Raw genomic sequence first — 21,962 nt, 5'->3', positions numbered from 1 at the left:
ACTGCATCTAAGTACCTTTACTGTTCAGTGAACCCAGCTCACTGCATCCTACTACCTGTTGTGTTGAGTGAACCCACCTCACTGCATCTAAGTACCTTTACTGTTCAGTGAACCCAGCTCACTGCATCCTACTACCTGTTGTGTTGAGTGAACCCACCTCACAGCATCTAAGTACCTTTACTGTTCAGTAAACCCAGCTCACTGCATCCTACTACCTGTTGTGTTGAGTGAACCCACCTCACTGCATCTAAGTACCTTTACTGTTCAGTGAGCCCAGCTCACTGCATCCTACTACCTGTTGTGTTGAGTGAACTCACCTTACTGCATCTAAGTACCTTAACTGTTCAGTGAACCCAGATCACTGCATCCTACTACCTGTTGTGTTGAGTGAACCCACCTCACTGCATCTAAGTACCTTTACTGTTCAGTGAACCTAGCTCACTGCATCCTACTACCTGTTGTGTTGAGTGAACCCACCTCACTGCATCTAAGTACCTTTACTGTTCAGTGAGCCCAGCTCACTGCATCCTACTACCTGTTGTGTTGAGTGAACTCACCTCACTGCATCTAAGTCCCTTTACTGTTCAGTAAACCCAGCTCACTGCATCCTACTACCTGTTGTGTTGAGTGAACCCACCTCACTGCATATACCTAGCATCCACCCGAGATGGACAAAATGGACAAACCAGGTAGAGGAAGAGGTAGAGGCAGACCCAGAGGAAGGCCACCAGGCACCGGCAGGTCTGTGCGAGGTGGTGGTGCTGTGATTTCATGCGGACCTGTCCTAAAATACAGTGCTCAGAAGAAGGCATGTGCCATCACTTCCCAAAATTGTGAGGACGTGGTTGAGTATTTAACGCAGAATACCTCATCTCCCGCAGCCAGTGCCACCAGCGCTAGTACAAGCACCACATCCGCTGCATTTGACTCTTCGCAGGAGTTATTTGGTGGTGGTGGTGAAATCACTGATTCACAGCTACTACTGCAACAACAAGAAGAAGGCGCAGGTACACCACCTCATACGTCTGAGTTAGGTGGCGATAGTATGGACGTATCGTGTGAGGAGGGGGATGATGAACCACCTGAAGTTGGTGCAGTTGAGGAGGTGTCTGAGGAAAGCAAAGCCGGCCAGGAGGATTATGATGACGATTATACGGATACCACATATGTTCCCGGTAGAGGAGATGACCAGGGGGACAGTTCAGAGGGGGAGTCAGAGAGGAGTAGGAGAAGACGACTCCATGATAGAAGCAGAGGGAGCTCGTCCTCCGAAACAGCTGGGGGCAGTGTCCGGCGCCATGTATCGCCAGCTATGGCCAGCCAGCCAACATGCCCTTCAACGTCAGCTGCTGATGCCCCCGTAGCGCCATCACCCCAGGGGGGCTCAGTGGTTTGGAAATTTTTTCAAGTGCGTGTCTCAGATCGGAGCAAAGCCATCTGTTGTCTCTGCCAGCAAAAATTGAGCGGTGGAAAGGCCAACTCTCACGTAGGGACAAGTGCCTTACAAAGCAAATGTCTGCCCTTAAGAAGCAAATGTCTGCCAGTCACCCTCTTGCTCGGCGTCTAACAGCTGGCGTGGCGGAACTATTAGCTCGCCAGCTATTACCATACAAGCTGGTGGAGTTGGAGGCTTTCCGTAAGTTTGTGGCCATTGGTACACCGCAGTGGAAGATACCAGGCCGCAATTATTTTTCACAAAAGGCCATACCCAAACTGTACCGTGCAGTTGAGAGGCAAGTGGTGTCATCTCTGGCACACAGCTTTGGGTCAAGGGTCCACCTGACCACGGATGCCTGGTCTGCCAAGCACGGGCAGAGCCACTACATTACATACACAGCCCATTGGGTCAACCTGGTGACCGATGGCAGCAAGCAGGGAGTACGTGGCTGCGCAGTGGACCGACTTGTCACACCTCCACCGCTTGCAGGCAGGCCTCCAGCCACCTCCTCTCCACCTGCTACCACCGCTTCGCTGTCGTCATCCTCCTCCTCCTCCTTGGCTGGTGCCACGATCTCCTCTCCAGCTACACAGCCCCAGCACCCCAGGGCCTATGCTGCATGCCAGGTATGACGGTGTCACGCAGTGTTAGACATGTCTTGCCTGAAAGCGGAGAGTCACACTGGAGCAGCTCTCCTGGCTGCTCTTAACAAACAGGTGGAGCAATGGCTGACCCCGCACAAGCTTGAGATCGGCAACGTGGTGTGTGACAACGGCAGCAATCTCATTGCTGCGTTGAATTTGGGAAAGCTGACACACATACCCTGTATGGCACATGTGCTGAATCTGGTTGTGCAAAGATTTGTGTCCAAGTACCCAGGCTTAGAGGACGTCCTGAAGCAGGCCAGGAAGTTGTGTGGGCATTTCAGGCGCTCTTACAAGGCCATGGCACGCTTTGCGGACATTCAGCGTAGAAACAACTTGCCGGTGAGACGCCTGATTTGCGATAGCCCGACTCGCTGGAATTCCACCCTGCTGATGTTCTCTCGCCTGCTAGACCAGGAGAAAGCCGTCACCCAGTACCTGTATCATTAAAGTACAAGGACACAATCTGGGAGGATGGGGATGTTGTGGCCCAAAAACTGGACACTGATACGAAATGCATGCAGGGTCATGGAGCCCTTTGAGGAGGTGACCAAACTGGTGAGTCGCGATGAGGGCACCATCAGCGACTTTATCCCCTACGCCTACTTCCTGGAGCGTGCCGTGCGTAGAGTGGTGGATACAGCTGTGGAGGAGCGTGAACGAGAACAGTTACAGCAGCAGGAGTCGTGGGAGCCATTTACACCCGAACCCGATGTTTCCACAACACCTGCGGCAGCACAGAGGGGGGAGGAGGAGGAGGAAGAAGAGGAGTCGTGTGGGGAAGGAGAGGAGTCAGACTCTGATGATGGTGATGATGAGGAAGGTGTTTCTGTGGAGGAGGAAGAGGCGGCGGAAGAAGAACAACCGCGGCAGCCGTCACAGGGGGCTTCTGCTGCTCCACGTTCCCGTGGTATTGTTCGTGGCTGGGGGGAGGAAGAGGAGTTGCGTTCCATCACTGAGGAAGAGCAAGAGGAGATGGAGAGTACGTCTGCATCCAGCTTTGTGCAGATGTCCTCTTTCATGTTGTCCAGCCTGTTGAGGGATCCCCGTATCAAAAAACTCATGGCGAATGACCTGTACTGGGTGGCCACGCTACTAGACCTCGGTACAGGCACAAAGTGGCGGACCTGTTAACAACTCAACAGAAGGCGGAAAGGATGCAGCACTTGCAGAACAAGTTGTTGATGATGCTTTACAATGCGTTTAAGGGTGATGTGGCTGCACAACGCAATCAAGGTACCACTGGCAGTAACCCTCCTCCTCCCAAGTCCACGCAGGCAAGGACAGGACGCTCCAGCGATCTCAGGGTGATGTCGGACATGCGGACATTCTTTAGTCCAACTCTTCGCCATAGTCCTTCCGGATCCACCCTCCACCAACGCCTGGACCGGCAGGTAGCCGACTACCTGGCCTTGAGTGTGGATGTAGACACTGCGAAAAGCGATGATGAACCCTTGGACTACTGGTTGCGCAGGCTTGACCTGTGGCCAGAGCTGTCCCAATTTGCCATACAACTTCTCTCTTGCCCTGCCGCAAGCGTCCTGTCAGAAAGGACCTTCAGTGCAGCTGGAGGCATAGTTACTGAGAAGAGAAGTCGCCTAAGTCACGACAGTGTTCAGTACCTGACCTTTATCAAAATGAATGAGGAATGGATCACGGAGGGCTACTGCACGACCGAAGACTAAGTCAGTCCCCCACACACAGCATCTCTGCCTGCAGGCCGCTTGCCTTCTCCGCCACCACCAACAGGGTCCAGGATTCTAGGCGGATTCCTGAATTTTTAAGGCCGCTGCTAGCAGCGGCCACTACACTAATTTTTCTGGTGCGTGTACATGCCTGCCTAATTTTTCTGGCTGCACTGCGGGTGGCTGCAACAAATAAACAAAAGGCATGTACATGTGCCCATCCCCCTTCGTGATCATTACCTTGCCGCAGGGAAGGGGCTTGCGTATCACAATGAAGCAATGACCGCCGGCTATTTGAGTGTCTCGGGTGGGGGTGGGACACAAAAGATAATAAGGTCGTTGCTTCATTGTGGTCAGACCAAATTTGATCAGCTGGACAGTCACTGTTGTTCTATCATTGAGCTACCAAGGCCTGGCGACCATATGGCCTTGAAAAACGCCACGGCCTACACTCTGGCCACGGTGCACACCAGTCCAGCACGGCCGTCACTACGCAAACAGCTGTTTGCGGTGCGTTACACAGTGAGTTTGGTGTGTCAGTGTGAAGCAAAACTCTAATTACACTCCCTAATTGATAACCCATGCAAGATGTTTTAAAGCACTTTAGGCCTGCAATTTAGCATTCAATGTGATTTCTGCCCTTAAAACGCTGCTTTGTGTCAAATCCAGATTTTTCCCTGGGACTTTGGGCATGTATCCCACTCCGCCATGCCCCCCTCCAGGTGTTAGACCCCTTGAAACATCTTCTCCATCACTTTTGTGGCCAGCATAATTTTTTCTATTTTTCAGAGTTCGCATCCCCATTGAAGTCTATTGCGGTTCGCGAACTTTTCCGCGAACCGAACCTTCCGCGAAGGTTCGCGAACGGGGTTCGCGTACTGAAAATCGGAGGTTCGCGACATCTCTCGCGGCAAGAAGCAAATCTGTTGAAAAGGTTAATATCTGGAGCTTACTTATGGTGGAAACTGCGTGCCTGAGAGCGAGATGAGCTTCCCCATTGGTCACTGAAGTCATCCATCACATTAATGAAGAAGCCAATAAGCTTGAAAGGTTAAAGAGGCAGACCTTCTTGTCACTTGAGGACCAGCTTCTGACATTATGACATTAGTGCAGTACCCGCTCCCATTTCACTTATCTGTGCATAACTCTGGAACAAAAAAATCAGATTTACTTCAGAGTTGCAGTGAACATAAAAAAAACACAGCTACCCCCCCCCCCCCACACACACACACACTACACACACACACACACTACACACAGACACTACACACACACTACACACACACTACACACACACACACTACACACACACACACACACACACACTACACACACACACACTACACACACACACAGACACACTACACACACAGTCACTACACACAAACACACACACTACACTACACAGACGCTACACACACAGACACTACACAGACACTACACACACACTACACACACAGACACTACACACACACACACACACAACCGCACACATACACTAAACACACACACAGACACTACACACACACTACACACACTCATACACACACACAGCCGCACACACCCGCACACATACACACAGACACTACACACACAGACACTACACACACCTATATACACACATACACACACACACGCACACACAACCACACACACAGACTCTACACACAGACACTACACACACTACACACACACACACCCATACACTACATTACATATACACACACCGACAGAGACACACACCACAGATACACACACAACCACACAGACACTACACACACAGACAGACACTACACACACACACTACACACACACACCCATACACACACTACACACACACACACGCTCACAAACACACACACACAGATACTACACACACACACACACACCATGCACACACACACACTATCCCAAGTGTAGTTTCTTCTGCTTCCCTTCTAGAAGTTTAGAACTCCTTTTATCTGCAATAGCGTTGTACTAATAACAATAAAGAATAACCCAGAGGCCATCTATTGATCTTTCTGTATTCTTCAGAACATTTATTGACATTGTGGAACAGATTACATGCTGTGAAATTGATTGTACCCATTTCTACATGTAAACGCAAAATCAATAGACGATTCAACAAGTGCAATTCACCAAAATGTTGTGTTCTGCAGAGTTAATGATGACAGGAGGCTAAGAGGCAGGAAAAAGCCTTGCTCTAAAGTGAGTTGTTGGCTCTGACCTACTAATACTGCATCAAGTGGTGATCCACTGTGATACAGGTAAAACTCCACTTGCAAAATGTAATAACGTAAGCCACTCCCACTTGTCCTGCACCGTAGGTTCACGACCAACAAGATTGGGACCAATGAGAATGTCATTCATGAAGTGCTTAATAAAAGAAGAGTTGATACTTTTTACTAATCTACGTTCATGGCAGTTTTTTTAGCGGAAGTGCACCTAGAGTTCAGTGTGCTTAAAGGGAACCAAGCACCATTTTTTTCCTGAAGTTTTTCCTGGTTTCTAATAGCTATAGGAACTGCCATGTTCCCCCCTCCCCTTCTACCTGCCCTTATTTATCCAGGTGAAAGTGTGAATGTAGCACGTGTGACTTCTCTAAACTCTTTGAAGCACAGTGTACTATCTCTCCCCCTGCTGATGAAAGCTTTTGTTTGTTCTCTGCTAATGTGTTCAATAAAACAATTACATCAGTCCTTATCTGCCTGAAATGTCTGGGGTCGGGCAGGTCCTGCCATTCCCAGAAGTAGGGTAATAAAAGTCTCAGCTGAACTTTTAAATGTAAAAAGAAGAGGTAAAAAGTTTTTTTTTAAATAATGAGCTGTATTGTTCACATGCTTTTTTAATGTGCTATTGAGATGCTCTGGGTGCTAAATATGGTGCTCATTTCCCTTTAAAATGTCTTACAACAGGTTGTAAATTGATAGTGCTATATAATTACATTATGAATTTTAACCTTAAAGGACTTACGAGGCCAGATTTGTAAAAAATACATAAAAAAAGTTAGATACCTGTTTGTGTTTGCAAGGCACGGAGGACGCCGTCCGCGCCCTCCGTGCCGTTCCGCCTGGTCCCCGCTGCTTAATATGCCCCCGAACGGTCCCCGACCGCGCGGCCCGGGTTGTGCTCCCCAGCCTGTACCAAGATGGCCGCCGGAGCTGGCCGCGGCTGCGCAGTCCGCATAGCCGCGAGTGCGGCTGCGCAGCTCTAAGGCCAACCCCCCGATCCACGTAACAGTAGCGTGGATCGGGGAGTTGGCCTTAGAGCTGCGCAGCCGCACTCGCGGCTATGCGGACTGCGCAGCCGCGGCCAGCTCCGGCGGCCATCTTTGTGAAGGCTGGAGAGCCCGACCTGGGCCGTGCGGTCGGGGGTCGTTCGGGGGCATATTAAGCAGCGGGGACCAGGCGGAACGGCACGGAGGGTGTGGACGGCGTCCTCCGTGCCTTGCAAACACACACAGGTATCTAACTTTTTTTATGTATTTTTTACAAATCTGGCCTCGTAAGTCCTTTCAAGCGTAATGAAACCCAGCAATTCTACTTTGCTCTAATAGATTATTTACAGCATATTATATACAATCAGCATTTTTTTTACTAGAACTGCATTCAAAGGGTTAACACAGGCTTTAGAAGCTTCCCTGCCTGCAGAGCTGGCCGCTTCCGAACTTTACATAATGTTATCTTGTGTTTAATTGTATCAAGTGAGGAATGTAAACAAAGCCTTCTCTCACACTGCCCGGTCCCCTGAACAAAGTCAGCCAAGCATAAATGCTTTCTGATGCTTTCTGATTAAGTTAGAGGATGAATAAAGCAGTTATAAATAAAATGCAAAGTCAGCTCTCAGAGTAAAATAAGTGTACTTTAGGAATGTATAATTTCTAAATGAATTTTAATACTTATGCACAAAAGCAAATATGCTAACCGTATGGCATATAAAAAGTAGGAAAACATGTTTTTATTGAATATTATGTCAGGGTTTTATACCGCTTTAAAGTGAACCAGAGATGGTTCACTATTGCTAATTTATACTTACCTGGGGCTTCCTCCAGCCCCATGAGCAGCACTCAGTCCCTCGCCGTCTTTTTATGGCCCTCTGTTCACACACAGCCAAGCATGCGCAGACCTGGGGCTTCCTCCTGCCCCTCTCTGATAGAAGACTGAGAGGGGCGGGAGGAGGCGGAGATCCGTGGGAGATTGACGCAAATGGAGGCAGAGCTACAGCTCAAAGCTCTGCCTCCAACAGGAAGGAGCCCCGCAATTGGCCCAAGGATTTCGGTTTGATTAAAGCCTCGTTTTGCCGTGGGATAGCGGCGTTTAAGCTAAGCCATTAATGATTAAGAAGACTGCCTAAAAAAAGTGGCATTTTTTTAAGAAGCTTCAGACTCTCTTTAACTTTTAACATGTAGCTGTTGGCCTTTGAGAGGCTAAATTTAATTCCCTCCCTGGGTCAGTGCAGATTTGTGCGTTAGAAGAATAATTTACTCATTGCTAGCCCTGCAGGCTGTCACTACTGGGTGGTTTGGAGGGGTGGAGTGCTGTATCGAGGATGAGGATGACCTGCCATCAGAAGACCTGCCATAAAAAAATGGCTTCAAATAGACACCTTTTTCTGCTTTAAGTTGTTTCATTACTCCTAAAGAGTAACTTCAGCCAGACACATAAACAGTACAGTGAAGTCCCATTTTCCGGCACCAGTAGGGATTATCTGATGCTGGATAAGTGTAGTTTCTGGTTGCTTGAGAGTCAATGTTAAAAATAAGCTTGGCTAAAAAACAATACTATACCCTACACTGTATACTTACCCTAAATACTGTATTAATGTTGAAATACAGTACAAAAAAAATTAGGACAAATGAAAGACTTAACTTAATGTAACAGAGGTGTATTACTGTATAAAGAAGTGTAAAAGTAGATTTATGCATCCTACAAGGCCAGGATTTTTTTCTGGTTGCTTGATACTTCTGGATAACTGAGTTCTGGATAACGGGGGTTTTACTGTATTTGGCTGAAGTAAGTAGATTTGCGGTACTTATAAATTGCTTAGGAAAGTCCTTCACTCATTTAATCTGAAGAAATACTCTGCAGGCAGGGGCGTAACAATAGACCCTGCAAGGAATGCAGCCGCAGGGGGCCCAGAAGCTGCAGGGGGCCCCATGGGGGGAGACATTTCTTTTACCTGTCCTGAGACACTGACAACTAAGGGCACAGAGAGAAAAGGCTTTCTGCTCTCTGCACAATTGTTCTAATTACTGCCTCTGCTCAGCCACTGATAAGGAATCATACAAGGTTTTGCAGACAAAGATTTGTAGACAGACAGTGTGGCAGGGTTTTGTGTACAGTGCCCTGCCCCCAACCTCTCTATTCCTTCCCAACTGCTCTGTACTGTATTGATGGTGGAGAAGTCTGCAAAGCCAGTTCTGCTCCATCAGAGATAGACAGAGTGAGTGTAATAAGCTGAGGCTGGGAGCACTTATCTGTCGGTTTTCTGTATGCATATTCTTAACAACATGTGTGCAGGAGGGGAGGGGGGACCCTTCCAAAGATTTGCAGGGGGGCCCAGTGATTTCTAGTTACACCCCTGTCTGCAGGAGTGGTGAATTGAAGACAATCTGATCTAATATTCTTAGCTTCATCTGGAACAAGTCCCATGCCAAGTTCAAATACCAGCTGCTTCAAAATTTCACAAATGAAGGAGGTCTGGCACTCATAAAGCAGTGCACTCTATCTTAATGTGTCTAGACCAGTTAAAGGGACACTGAAGCGAAAAAAATTATGATATAATGAATTGGTTGTGTAGTACAGCTAAGAAATAAAGCATTAGGAGCAGAGACACAAGTGTAATATTTGTTTCCAGTACAGGAAGAGTTAAGAGACTCCAGTTGTTATCTATGCAAATAGCCATTGAGCTACAAAGCTACAAAGATGCTGTACAGACACAAAAGATCTGTAGCTGCAAAAGATCTGTTCCTGCAAAAGATCAGTTCCTGCAAAATGCATTCATAGTCTATGAGATCTGCAGATCCTCATACACACCTGGTTTAACAGACAATCATCTGCAGATCATCTGCAGATCAGATCCACCAGGATGGATTTTCAGATCTGCAGATGATTGCCAGATATGCAGATGAAGTCTGTTAAGCCAGGTGTGTATGAGGAACTGCAGCTCTCATAGACTATGAATGCATTTTGCAGGAATGGATCTTTTGCAGGAACAGATCTTTTGCAGATAATGATCTTTTGAATGTGTACGGGCATCTTTGTGTGCAGCATCTTGCAAAGATTTTATCTGATGGGGAGTGCAGCTCCATAGAATAGACTGCGTAGGTATGGCTCTCATACTACATGGAAGGGGGTAAAATTGGTCGGTGATCTTGCATATTCCAAAGACTTTTATCTCAAGTGTGTATGAAGCATTACTTTTGCAGAAAACAGTTCAGGACAGGTCAAAAGTTCACTGCCTGGTCTGCAAAAACTTTTAGAATGCTGAATAATGTGTAAACTGCAAGTATTAGAGAATAATGCAATGTTATAAAAAAAAAGCTGTATAACTGAAAATAAAAATATGATAATTTTTTTTGCTACCAATGTTCTAGTAATTACCCCGACTACACAACCAATTCATTATATCATAATTTTTTTTTCGCTTCAGTGCCTCTTTAAGCCTCAAGTATGAGCTTTCAGAATCCACCATTAGGGATTAGAATTTGGAATGTAAGGTGGCATGTATTGAAGGGAGAAGATAATATTTAGATAATCACTCAAAGTCCATTTTTTCCATTACCTTCAATTCTTTCTACCCTAAACTCCAAATTCTCCTACTTATTTTTAGCACTTAACTCCAGAATGTTTTTCAGTTCTAGTTTTCCAAAGTATGGAATGGTGTTAGGAACCTTTAAAGATTTTATTGCTTCCTGTCCACCCGTAAACAATATTTCCTTCACTTCTTGTTCCTGCGACTTCCGTGGAACTGTGTGGCTTCAAAATGAAAATTGGTAGTCCTAAGGACAGAAAACAAGTTGGAAGTATAAAATCTAGTTGGGGTTTCTCATTTTTTCCCACTGTACAAAACTAGGGCTGTGGAGTCGGTACAAAAACACTCCGACTCCGACCCCTCAGTTTATGAATCCTCCAACTCAAGGGAACCCAAAATTGCTCTGATTCTCAACTCCGACTCCTTAATCTACAATAATACTTATCAGGGCTGTGGAGTTGGTGCAAAAATCATCTGATTCCTCAATTTATGAAAAAAAGTGCTCCAAAGCCCTGTACAAAACTTGTATTATTTTGTCTTTGCCACTCTTGAAGATACTGTATATCCCTACTTCTTTCTGAAATTCTTACAGATGAGAACATGGGACAATAAAACCCAAAAGTGTCTCTAACACTTATCCACACTGTCCAAAACTACAACGTGGAGTTAGGTTTTACTCAACGTATTGATCATATTTACACCTCAGGTGGAGCAGTGCTCATTCAGTCCAGCAAATGGATGTGAACATGGGAAGGGCTAACGTAAAGAGAGAGAACCGAGAGCCCTATATAGTGTAGTAAGTATTAGTAAATGGGTTAATGATACGAGTACAGTAGTATACTCACAAACCAGGGTTACAACCACTGTATAAGTAGGTGAGGAGATTATCCTGTCCTCACTCAGGAATAAGAAGTCGCTCTCTGTAGACAGGAATAGAAAGAGGTATCCCCCTCCACCAGGGGTGGATATTGATTATAATGTAATAGAGAACAGAGGTGCCAAAAATATTAAAATCAGTTCTTAAAATGTTTAAAAATGCTTAAGAGGCAGTGGTGAACTTACCTCCTGCAAGCAGATACAACAAGCTGTGTATTCAAGATAAAGTAAAATTTATTGGTACACTCCAGGGGGTTATTCGCAACGCATTTCGCAGGCCTATACCCGCTTCATCAGGCAATAGAAAGTTAAAGTACACAAACTGGGGACAAGAGGCAAACATTGGTGTATATTCAAACAAAAATGCATACATACATAATTATCAATAAAACATATATGGACTTGGCATAGTTGTGTATTATTGTATGGGAGAAGTGGTAATAATTAATATATGTGCTCAATTGAGAAGGTAAGTAAGAAAATTGGGACGTGTTAGGAAAAACACGGATCAACAAGAAAAATTGAGACGTATTAGGAAAACGCAGGATAAATGTCAAAAGGGGGGAAAAGAGGGGGAACAAGGAAAAACATTATTTGGGGAAAAAGTTAGGGGGGGAGGAGGATGGGGGATCTGGGGTATTGTGCATATTGTAGACAGGAGTAAATGGGTGGTTATGTGGTAATATTAAAGGTGGGGTGAAGCAGGGGGGAGGAAACCTTTTGTTTTAAACAGGTGGTCTGGGGTATTGTGCAGGTAAGGAGTAGATGGGTGGTAGTGTTGGTATTGAAGGTGGGATAACGAAGAGGGGAAAAAACAACATTGTTTTGCAAGTGGTGGTTGCAGGGTTTGTGGGTGGGGTGGAGCGGACGGACTTCAGCTATAAAGTGCAGTAGTAAGGGAACGATTGGGGAATCTACAATGTCCAATAGAGTAAAAAGAATGATGTTTACTTACCAGCATTAAGTCCGGGTAACACCTGGCGCCTCAGTGCCAGAGTGTTCCTGAACTGCTGTTTAATTTATGGCATTTATGGCATCCCCTAGCCGATCGGGGATGCAACCTTTTGGTCGCATCATCAACCTGCGCCTATAGTTAGAAGGGCAAGGGTGGTGCGACAATTACGTTGCACTATGGGCAAATGAGAAAAGCCAAGAACTTCCGGGTGGCGGCGGAAGTGATTACCCCAGCATTGTGCGCCTCTCGTGCGCATGCATCTTAAGGCATTTTTGCCTTAAGGCCATATAGTCCAATAGAAAAGTTGTCAAGTTCCTAGTGATTGTAAACCTCCTTACTGTATCCTCTGAACTGAATATCAAAGAAACAGCGCTCATAGATAAGTCCAGTAACACAAATCCTGAGAAAATTCTTCCACCGACTTTAAGTTCCTCAGTGCAGTATATAGTCATCACTTGCCCAGCTTCACTGATTCTCACCACAGGAGTCAGCCACGTATTGCAGGGTCTCAGCCCCCTCCCAAGCCACACGATCAGCTGCAACACCTTGAATCCTGTCATTATAGTAATCTCCTTCCACTCTCTAATCTTCACTAAGGTTACACTCCATACATACGATCAGAGTAAGCAGGAAATCCCGTTCAGAACGGGATTTCCTGCTGGGCTTCCCCGGTCGCCATGGCGACGGGGCGGGATGACGTCACCGACGTCATGGACGTCGTGACATCAGAGGGAGTTCCGATCCACCCCTCAGCGCTGCCTGGCACTGATTGGCCAGGCTGCGCAAGGGGTCGGGGAGGGGGGGGCTGCGCGGCATGGCAGGTAGCGGCGGAGCGGAGGCGATCGGAAGTTACACGCAGCTAGCAAAGTGCTAGCTGCGTGTAACAAGAAAATTATGCAAATCGGCCCACCAGGGCCTGAGAACTCCTCCTGCGCGACATACCCCAAGCTCAGCTCGGGATTATCGCTCAGGAGGTTAAAAAGGCTAAAATACTCACAAGTGTGGTAGTCACAGTACAGGTGTCGAGTTTTTTGCCCGGGCTCTCCCCCGTGCGCTGCTCTGGATTAGCACTCAGCTGGATACCAGACCTCCACTCTGCTACACTTCTGACTCCTCCTCATGCACAAGTCTCCTTCCTACGCGTTTCATGTGTCAGCAATCATCCTCCCCTTTTTTTGCATAGTTTTGGAATCTCTGAACTATGGTAGCTTTATAGTGGGACATGCAACTTTTTTATGATCAGAAGACATACAAAATAACTGATGGAAAACTAGATATTAAACATTACTAAGTCACTTTTGAGTGATCTGAATGACACAGTAAAATAATTTTCTTCTCGCCCCCCCTCCCCCTCCCCTTTCCCCCATAACATTTTCATTCAAAAGTGTAACGATCGGAGGGCGCAGAGAGTATCTGATTACCGGTGATCTGCAGTATCGCCGGAAATACAGATATATACCAGATTATAAGTGATCTGCAGTCTCACCGATAATCCGATATACAAACTAACCTCTGTTCGCCTGAGTAGAGTGTAGTGTTTTGGTGTAACAGTAACACTAGGAGGCCTAGGCCTCAGTGCAGCAAGGAGAACTGCACGGATTCCTTCCGCAGACCTGAGCTCTCCAAGACGGGAGGAGTCAGACTGACAGTAGAAAGGAAAGTCCGAGAGTGACACTCAGGAAGAAGTGTCACTAACAGGACTGGGAACCGCCTCCAATCGTGAGGTCGGTTCTCGAGGTCAGACAAGCCAGGTCGTACACACACGGACAGATAAAGTACAAATACAGTAGGCAAAGGCGGAGTCAAAGTACAGGCAGGGTTCGGCAACGGGGTATCAGATATATCGGGGTACAAAATCAGGAGGCAGAAACAGAGTCTAGGAACGAGCCGAGGTTCGGCAACAGAGTATCAGAAATATCGAGGTACAAGGTCAGAGTTCAGGAGGATAGTCGAGGCAGGCAAAAAGTCATAACATATAATCACAATTAAACTAGTACTTTAGCTATCAAATATCTAGCTAAGTGTAGGATTACAGCTCCAGCTGGTCCCGGCACACTTCAGGATCTGACTACGGATCTGGGTGCTCCCACGTATGTGATCGCACGCCAGACAAAGAGCAAGTGAATAACCAGCAGTATATATACTCTAGGACCTTTCCAGGACCTCCCTAATTGCTGGTCCAATGGGAGCAGTGGAATTTGTCAGCTGACCCAGCTGGTCAGCCGACTCCCTTCTAACTGCTATTTAAACTCTGCCTCTGTGCTCGCGCGCGTGTAAGTCTGAATCTTGGTGGACTATCAGTCCCAGCCACACCAGTACTGTCATGCAATGTATCTTGTGCGGGGGCCGCCTCTGATGCGGATTCCGCCGTTACCGATGCGGATTCCGCCGTTACCAATGCGGATTCCGCCGCACTGCCTATGCGGCATGCGGCGTTTTTTCCGCGTTGTGACGCCATGCTGGACGCGGAAACAGCCGCCTCACCTCGAGAGATGGCGGCTTTTCCGCGTTTCCTTACAAAAAGCCAAGCGAATTATGAAGGTGTAACATGCAGAGATAAAGCCAATAAGTTCCAATTGAGGTTACGAATCGTTGGATTGGACGTATTTAACGACACTCTAGTGCTGCTCTGTGGTTTCAGGCTTCGGTAATTCCATTCTCGGCAGGATTTGATGCTTTCAGGATTGGTTTGAAAGAGCTGCTTTTGGCATAAGGTTCCATCTCGGCTTTCAGCTCCTCTGTAACGCTGAGAGTAAAGTGGTTTTCTAATCTATTTATGAAAGCCCCAAACGACGTCATTTTATCTGCAACACGAAAAACTTGTTTTGTCTGGTAAATATTAGAAAAGGACTTGTTTGTATTGTTTGAGTTGGCAGAACAAATGCATTTAAAGTGGGTTCTTACTGTGATATGGGAGAGTGGCCATTTTAGTTTGTCCATTGCAATCAGTCTTTTACTGACTGTAGGATAATTAAGTCATGCAGTGGAGACATTTGTCGGAACGACAGGTGCGCCCCGGCTAAGGACATGACATTAAGGCCGATATGCAATTATCCTCCTCTCCTGAGCTTTCTCCTAGTTGATACTTTCACAGCTTGTCAATAAAATGCCTTTTAAGACAGAAGCATACAAGAAAATGCGCAGACTAATTTTGGAAGTACTTTTTCACCTGCTCTTTGGTACTTTTTCAATTGAAAATTGCTGAAAAGTTATTTTAGAAAGAAGATGAAATAATATCTCAGAGGAGAAGGGCAGCTTCTTCCGACATTAAGTAGCGCACAGTGCGACCCTTGTTGCCAGGGAACCACACACTATGCTATTTGCATAGCAATGCCAGGAAAATTGTGGCCAAAGTGGGCACCAGTAAATTGTGGCTATAGCGGGCACCAGTTTTAACATTTTGTGATGAGAGCAGCTCTGGGGCGGTAATTTGGGCTATGGTAAAATTATAGCAGTGAAGGTTGGTAATTAGGGCTGCTCAATTCCGGAACCGGGAGATACCCGGATATTTGCTATCCGGATATCTCCCAGTAAACCTGTGCGGGCTGGGCGGGGGGGTCAAGCTTACCTGTCTGACTTCTCCTTCGTCCGTCCCTCGGCACTTCCCACGATGCGCTCCATGCGCGTCACATGATTATAAACACTTCCTCCTTCAACCCGGAAGGAGGAAGTGTTTGTAATCACGTGACCGCCGCTTGGACTGCATCGTGGGAGGCGCCGAGGGACGGACCAAAGAAGACGTCAGACAGGTAAGATTGACCCCCCCGTACACCCCGCACAGGTAACTAGGAGATATCTGGATAGAACTATCCGGATGTCCCCCGGATCCGGATTTGAGCAGCACTGTTGGTAATAGGTATAGGAGGGAGGAGTAGTGTTAGGGGTAAGTATGCGGGGGAGTACTCTGCCCTTACGAGTTTACTAGCTAGAGGAGAGCGAGAGATAGCAAAACAAATAATGGCAATAAGAGATGAGTGGTTAGATAATTTTTCCATGCAAATTGAATTCAAATTCCACACAGCTTGGAATTGGATCAAATCAAAGTTGGCAGTAAGTGCATAATATTTGTCAGAAAGATTTTTATGATGACAGTAAAAGTGCTCTTTGTGGTCTGTCTCTTTTTGGGAAACATAAAATTGGGGTGCCACCATCAGTCTTATCGGTGACAGAAAAGAAATTCGCCCAGGGCCGCCTACTATTTATCTGTCTTCTTTCATTGTTTCACCTTTTTTTAAAGGGGTTTACATGGGGGGGGGGGGGGGGGGTGTAGGTAGTTGAATGAGATGATTGTTAGTGATCAGGAAGAGAGTTTACGCGTTGGGATAGGTTAGTGTTAGGCATCAAGGGGAAGTGTTAGGTTTAGATGTAATAAAATATCAGTAACATTTACTGATATTGTACTATTGAAAATTACCGTAGCATTGTAAAATATTAGAATGTCGGTAAACGCACCGATATTCTACGATTGGCTATTTCCCATCTCCCAAGTTTCTCCATCACCCTTTTTTCTTATACACCTCTTCTTGTGTTTTTAAAGAGGAGCTGTCAGCCATACTATCTCAGAAAAAAAACCAACACATATATAAGTAGATAAATACTTGCTCTACTTACGTAACATATGTATTGCACTGTCCACGTTTGATTTTAGTGATTTTTCAACAGTAAAAAAAAAAAATCCTTCTTAGCATTTCCCATTTTAACTGTGGCTATTTTTAAGCCAATCCTGATGTTATTTCCTCCGTTACTCTCCTCTGCCTGATTGTGTATGCATGGCCGCCCTTCACTAGAGAAAATGCATTGTCTCAGCATGAGAAATATTGGCCAATCAGGGGAACAGAGGAGTGAGAGGGGAAAAGAGGAGGGAACGAGGCTTCTGCCAATTAGGGGCGTAACTAGACATCACTGGGCCCCCTTGCAAAACTTTGGATGCCCCCCCCCACCTGCGAAACTTTGGATGAGGCCCCCCACCCCCCTTGCTTTCTGCACAGGAAAACTGAGGACCAATGTGTTTTCCCCATGCAGATAAAAACACTTAGACTTAAAGGAAATGTCAGGCAATCTATGCTACCCCCAGATCTACTTACCCAGGGCTTCCTCCAGCTACCTGCAGCTGACAAGTCCCTCGTTGCAGCTCTGCTCCCAGTACATACATACACACACAGCCCTATTATTTTACTACATGAGAGCAGCACATGCTATATGGAGGAACAACAATGACATGCTGAACATAAGATATACCTGTAGTATTCACTGAAACTTTGGCAAAACATTCAGAATGTCATTGATTGATTCACTCTTATTACGGGATCTTGGTCAGTATGAGACAACAAGCTCTCAATGAAGCAGCAACAGTAAGACATCTATCTATCAATCTCCACTCTGCTGTGTTGTAAAGGTAATTAGAGGCCATAAGGTCATTAGCCTGTATGATAAGAATCTAGGAATCCTTTCAGAGTGGAAAAAGGGAAAGTCTACAACTTTTTTTTAAAAAATGTGACTCCGTTGTTTGTTAGGTTGTACATGCAGTCATCAGATCTTTGCAGCAGTGAGAGACAGATGTTTTTTTACGTACCCTAGGGAGCAGGAACAGTGTACAAATTCCAGAGTGTGTATGAGTCCTTATCTGTGTGGTGGACACATGCAGTCAATAAACAATGGTGCGAGAGTAGAATACGTTTTTTTCTCTCCCTGCCCTTAGCTGTCAGTCTCTCAAACTTTTCCCCCCACGGGCCCCTTGTGGCTTATGGGCCCCCTTGCAGAGGCATCCCTTGCAGGGTCTATTGTTACGCCCCTGATGCCAATCAGGCTGCATTAGTTAAGTCTTAAGGGCTCGTTCACACTAGAGCGGGAATTGCGCGATTCTCGGTCAGCGCAAAACGCTTGCGGTTTATAAAAACAGCTAGCCTATGTAAGCCTAATGCCAGTGTTCTCACTGACGCGTTTGCGGTTAGTGTTAACCGCAAATGCGTGACATGCATCGTTTTGCCATAGATTTGCGATTAGCATACATAGCACCACTAATCCCAAAAGGCTGCGGTGTCCAGTGAATTTTCCGCGTTAATCGTGGAAAAGTCACTATTGCAAAACGCTAGCGGTAATCGCCGGCGGTTTGCGGTTTTAGGTGTGAATGGGGCCTAAGAGAAGTAGAGCAGCAAAAAAGGACAACCCAGCATGCCCTGAAATTTCTTTTTTGTGTACCAACTAAGAGTCATGTAAACTGGGGAATGATCATTTATCAACAAGAAAAGTAATAGTGATTTTAACTTTTGGATTGCTTATATTTTTGTGCTTCAAACTGTAACCTTACATGTGTTTTTCTTCTGTTGCAGAGCCCTCCCGTCCATGATGCAGTGGGTGCGGACGCAAAAGCCCGGAGAAAGCGGAATCAATATAATTACAGCGGACTTTGTAGAATTGGGTGATTTTATCAGCACGGTCGTCAGGCTGAACTATCTCCTGGAAGCGGATGAAAATAGTATTTGATGCAATATTGTAATATACTTCAACCCCCGAAACAGACATGAAATGCTGCAGTGTAATTGTCTAAGAAATGTTTTACTGCTAAACACAGAACTCTTCCAGCCACCTTCTCCGATTCCAAGGTGGTGGGATTTGTAGATAAATAATTAGGAATACTCGTATCTAAGTTGTTTTCCGGTTTTGAAAAGTACAAAAATGTGTAATCTTCTCTTGAAAATGAATATTGATAAAAAAAAGTTTTCAAGGAAAGAAGGGATTACTTTAATTAGTCTTTCTTTAGTTGGATGGGTTGTTATCTTTAAACCAAAGTGTACAAAACTTTTTATGAGTTACAGTTCATTGGACGTTTTGCTCATGTGGTCATAACATATTTTGGTTATAAAAAATGCAACTCCTGCCGTTCTATCAATACTTAAACAATTATTTGCTTTATGTGGTGATTTTACATTCAGTGAACATATAAAGTGAATATTCACTCTTCTGATGTTTCTGGATCAGTCCTTTATGTAAAGATCAATTTTTAAACTTTTTCTTAGGTGTCAAAAATAAAAGATTTGTTTTAAACTTTTTAAAGGAAACCTAAGAATAAAAAGCACAGGCATTTATACTTACCTGGGGCTTCCTCCGGCCCCTTGTAGGCTGTGGGTTCCCTCGCCACCTTCTAACCCAGTCATGCACCACTGCGCATGCGTGGTCCTGGCTGCGCGCACTCCCCGATCACGCTCCCGTGGCCAGGCCAGTCTTAGCGAACTGCATATGCGCAGAACACTCCCAGCTACAAGAATGTGGTGCAAGAGAGACCATGGCCACACCCACACAGCGAAGCATGACTGGGAAATGTACCCAGCCATACTGCGGGAGAACGGATGGCAAGGGAGCCCATGGCCTACGGGGGATGAGGAAGCCCCAAGTGAGTATAAATGCTTGTGCTTTTTTAACCTTCGGGACATGTGAAATAACTACTCCACCCCATAGAGATTTCTCCACATTGTGTGACCTGGAGCAGGAATTGAGTGCCCACCAAAGGCTTTCCGCAGCTGTTATATGCTGAGCTTGCCCTTTCAACCCAGTTATGGTTGTCTTTGGCCAAAGTAAAGCTGTTCTTGATGTTTGCTAATGTGGTTTTTCCATACATCTCGAAGGAAGATCCACTGCAGGTCAATGAATACCAAGTTTGGGTGTTCTCCCTCCTCTAGTGGATTCACATTTAGAACAGATGTAAAAATAATGCCAGTGACAACAGTATCTCGACTTAAAGGTCTTGACATTCACAACTAATTTGAGACAGACGCCGATCTGCTAACTATGGTCAAGGAAAGTAGAAGACACAGAGGCCTATGTACTAATCTTATTTTATGAGTTTTCATGTCTTATTTTTCTCACCTTATTTAACATACAAAAAATAAGGTGAGAAAAAAAAATCAAACTTAATTACATGACAGTGTTTCTTAAGAGTCCTTTCCTATGAGCTGAAATGGTACTACATAGATAAAGTAAAATGTGAACATTGAAGTGAAAAGCACACTACTGTCAGTGGAGAGTCAAACTGTACTTTAAAGGGGCACTACAGCAAAAAACTGTAAAATGTAAAATATGTGCAAACTAATACAAATAAGAAGTACATTTTTCCAGAGTAAAATGAGCCATAAATTACTTTTCTCCTATGTTGCTGTCACTTACAGTAGGTAGTAGAAATCTGACAGAAGTGACAGGTTTTGGACTAGTCCATCTCTTTATAGGGGATTCTCAGGGATATATTTATTTTCAAAAGCACTTAGTAAATGGCAGTTGCTCTGTCCAACTGCCAAAAAACTATGTAGGGAGCGGGGAAGCTGGCCAGTATCATTGTTTAAATTCTTTTTCGGGAATATCTTTATAAAGAATAAAAGCCTTGCTGAGAATCCCCTATGAAGAGATGGACTAGTCCAAAACCTGTCACTTCTGTCAGATTTCTACTGCCTACTGTAAGTGACAGCAACATAGGAGAGAAGTAATTTATGGATCATTTTACTCTGGAAAAAATGTACTTCTTATTTGCATATGTTTGCACATATTTTTAATTTGACTGTTTTTTGCTTTACAGGGCTACTGATCTTGGAAATACTAAAATAAGAAGGGTTAATGATTTTTTTGTTGTTGTTTAGTTTTTTGTTTGTACACTCTTTATCATCTTTGCTATTGTTGCCAAAAGCTTATGTTAGTATAAAATGATAGTCTTATAAATCTTTGTCTATAGCTGAACTTGGATTACATTATACAGGCCAGTCAGTCTGCTGAAGAGTTGAAGGCTTGTAAATAATCTACTTAAATGATAAAATAACAAATATAACACTTATATTGTATATTTTCTCCTGGCGGACTCAAAATGCCAGGGCTGCAGCCACTAGGGGAGAACTCGACAGACAGTAGCCGTGTTAGGGAGTCTTGCCCAAGGTCTCCTACTCCTAACTACTAATAGTTGCTGGCTTGTGTAACAAAAATAAAATACTAATACTTAGGCATACATTACAGTAGGATAACTGCACCTCTTTTTTATATTGTGGAAAGAAAGCATTTACAAGACAGTACTTGTATCAATAATGTTTCTAAATGTAACTTTAAGTTCATACTAGTGCTTTTGTAGCTTCACTTGTAAGTGCCCAATTATTGAATTTTATTTTTATTTCAATTTCGGAATTTTTCTTGGATATTATCTATACATTTCTACTTTTTTTGCACAATGTCAGATGTTTTGTCTGTATCTTATTGCAATTTATTGTGGCATTCTAGGTCCCAAAGTGGCTTATTCGCTCATTTATGATGTCACTGATCTCTGTTTTTAGCAGTATAATTCACTGTTAATGTATTTTTGTATTTTCTTTTCTTACTTTTCTTTTTTAGAATTGTCTATATACAACGGATACAGGTATTAGTCTCTGTTAAGCATATTCTTAAAGAGGAGCTGTTAGGTATAAGGTCTCAGAGAAAATAAACACATATATCAGTAGCTAAAGATTGGCTGTACTTACATTACATATGCATTTCACTGTCCACGTTTGGATTTCACAGAATTTTTATATAGTATATGCAGAGAATGATGCTCCTGACAGCCCATGGCAGGTTCCATGTTTGTGAAGCCAAATGTGTCGTCA

The 21,962-nt window shown here is 44.9% G+C and overlaps 1 protein-coding gene across 1 annotated transcript in view; it reads left to right on the top strand.

The window, feature by feature from the left end:
• The window catches only part of PLCXD3 (phosphatidylinositol specific phospholipase C X domain containing 3), a 161,202-nt gene extending 141,970 nt beyond the window's left edge, over positions 1-19,232 (top strand). The window contains exon 3 of the mRNA XM_068271812.1: positions 18,681-19,232. Within this exon, the coding sequence (XP_068127913.1) occupies positions 18,681-18,834 (154 nt within the window). The 3' untranslated portion in view covers positions 18,835-19,232. The remainder of the gene's footprint in view (positions 1-18,680) is intronic.
• Positions 19,233-21,962: the final 2,730 nt, after the last annotated feature.

The sequence above is a fragment of the Hyperolius riggenbachi genome, chromosome 1 (genome assembly GCF_040937935.1).
Source record: "Hyperolius riggenbachi isolate aHypRig1 chromosome 1, aHypRig1.pri, whole genome shotgun sequence".
NCBI classification, from domain to species: domain Eukaryota; kingdom Metazoa; phylum Chordata; class Amphibia; order Anura; family Hyperoliidae; genus Hyperolius; species Hyperolius riggenbachi.
This window is presented reverse-complemented; position numbering and strand designations above follow the sequence as displayed.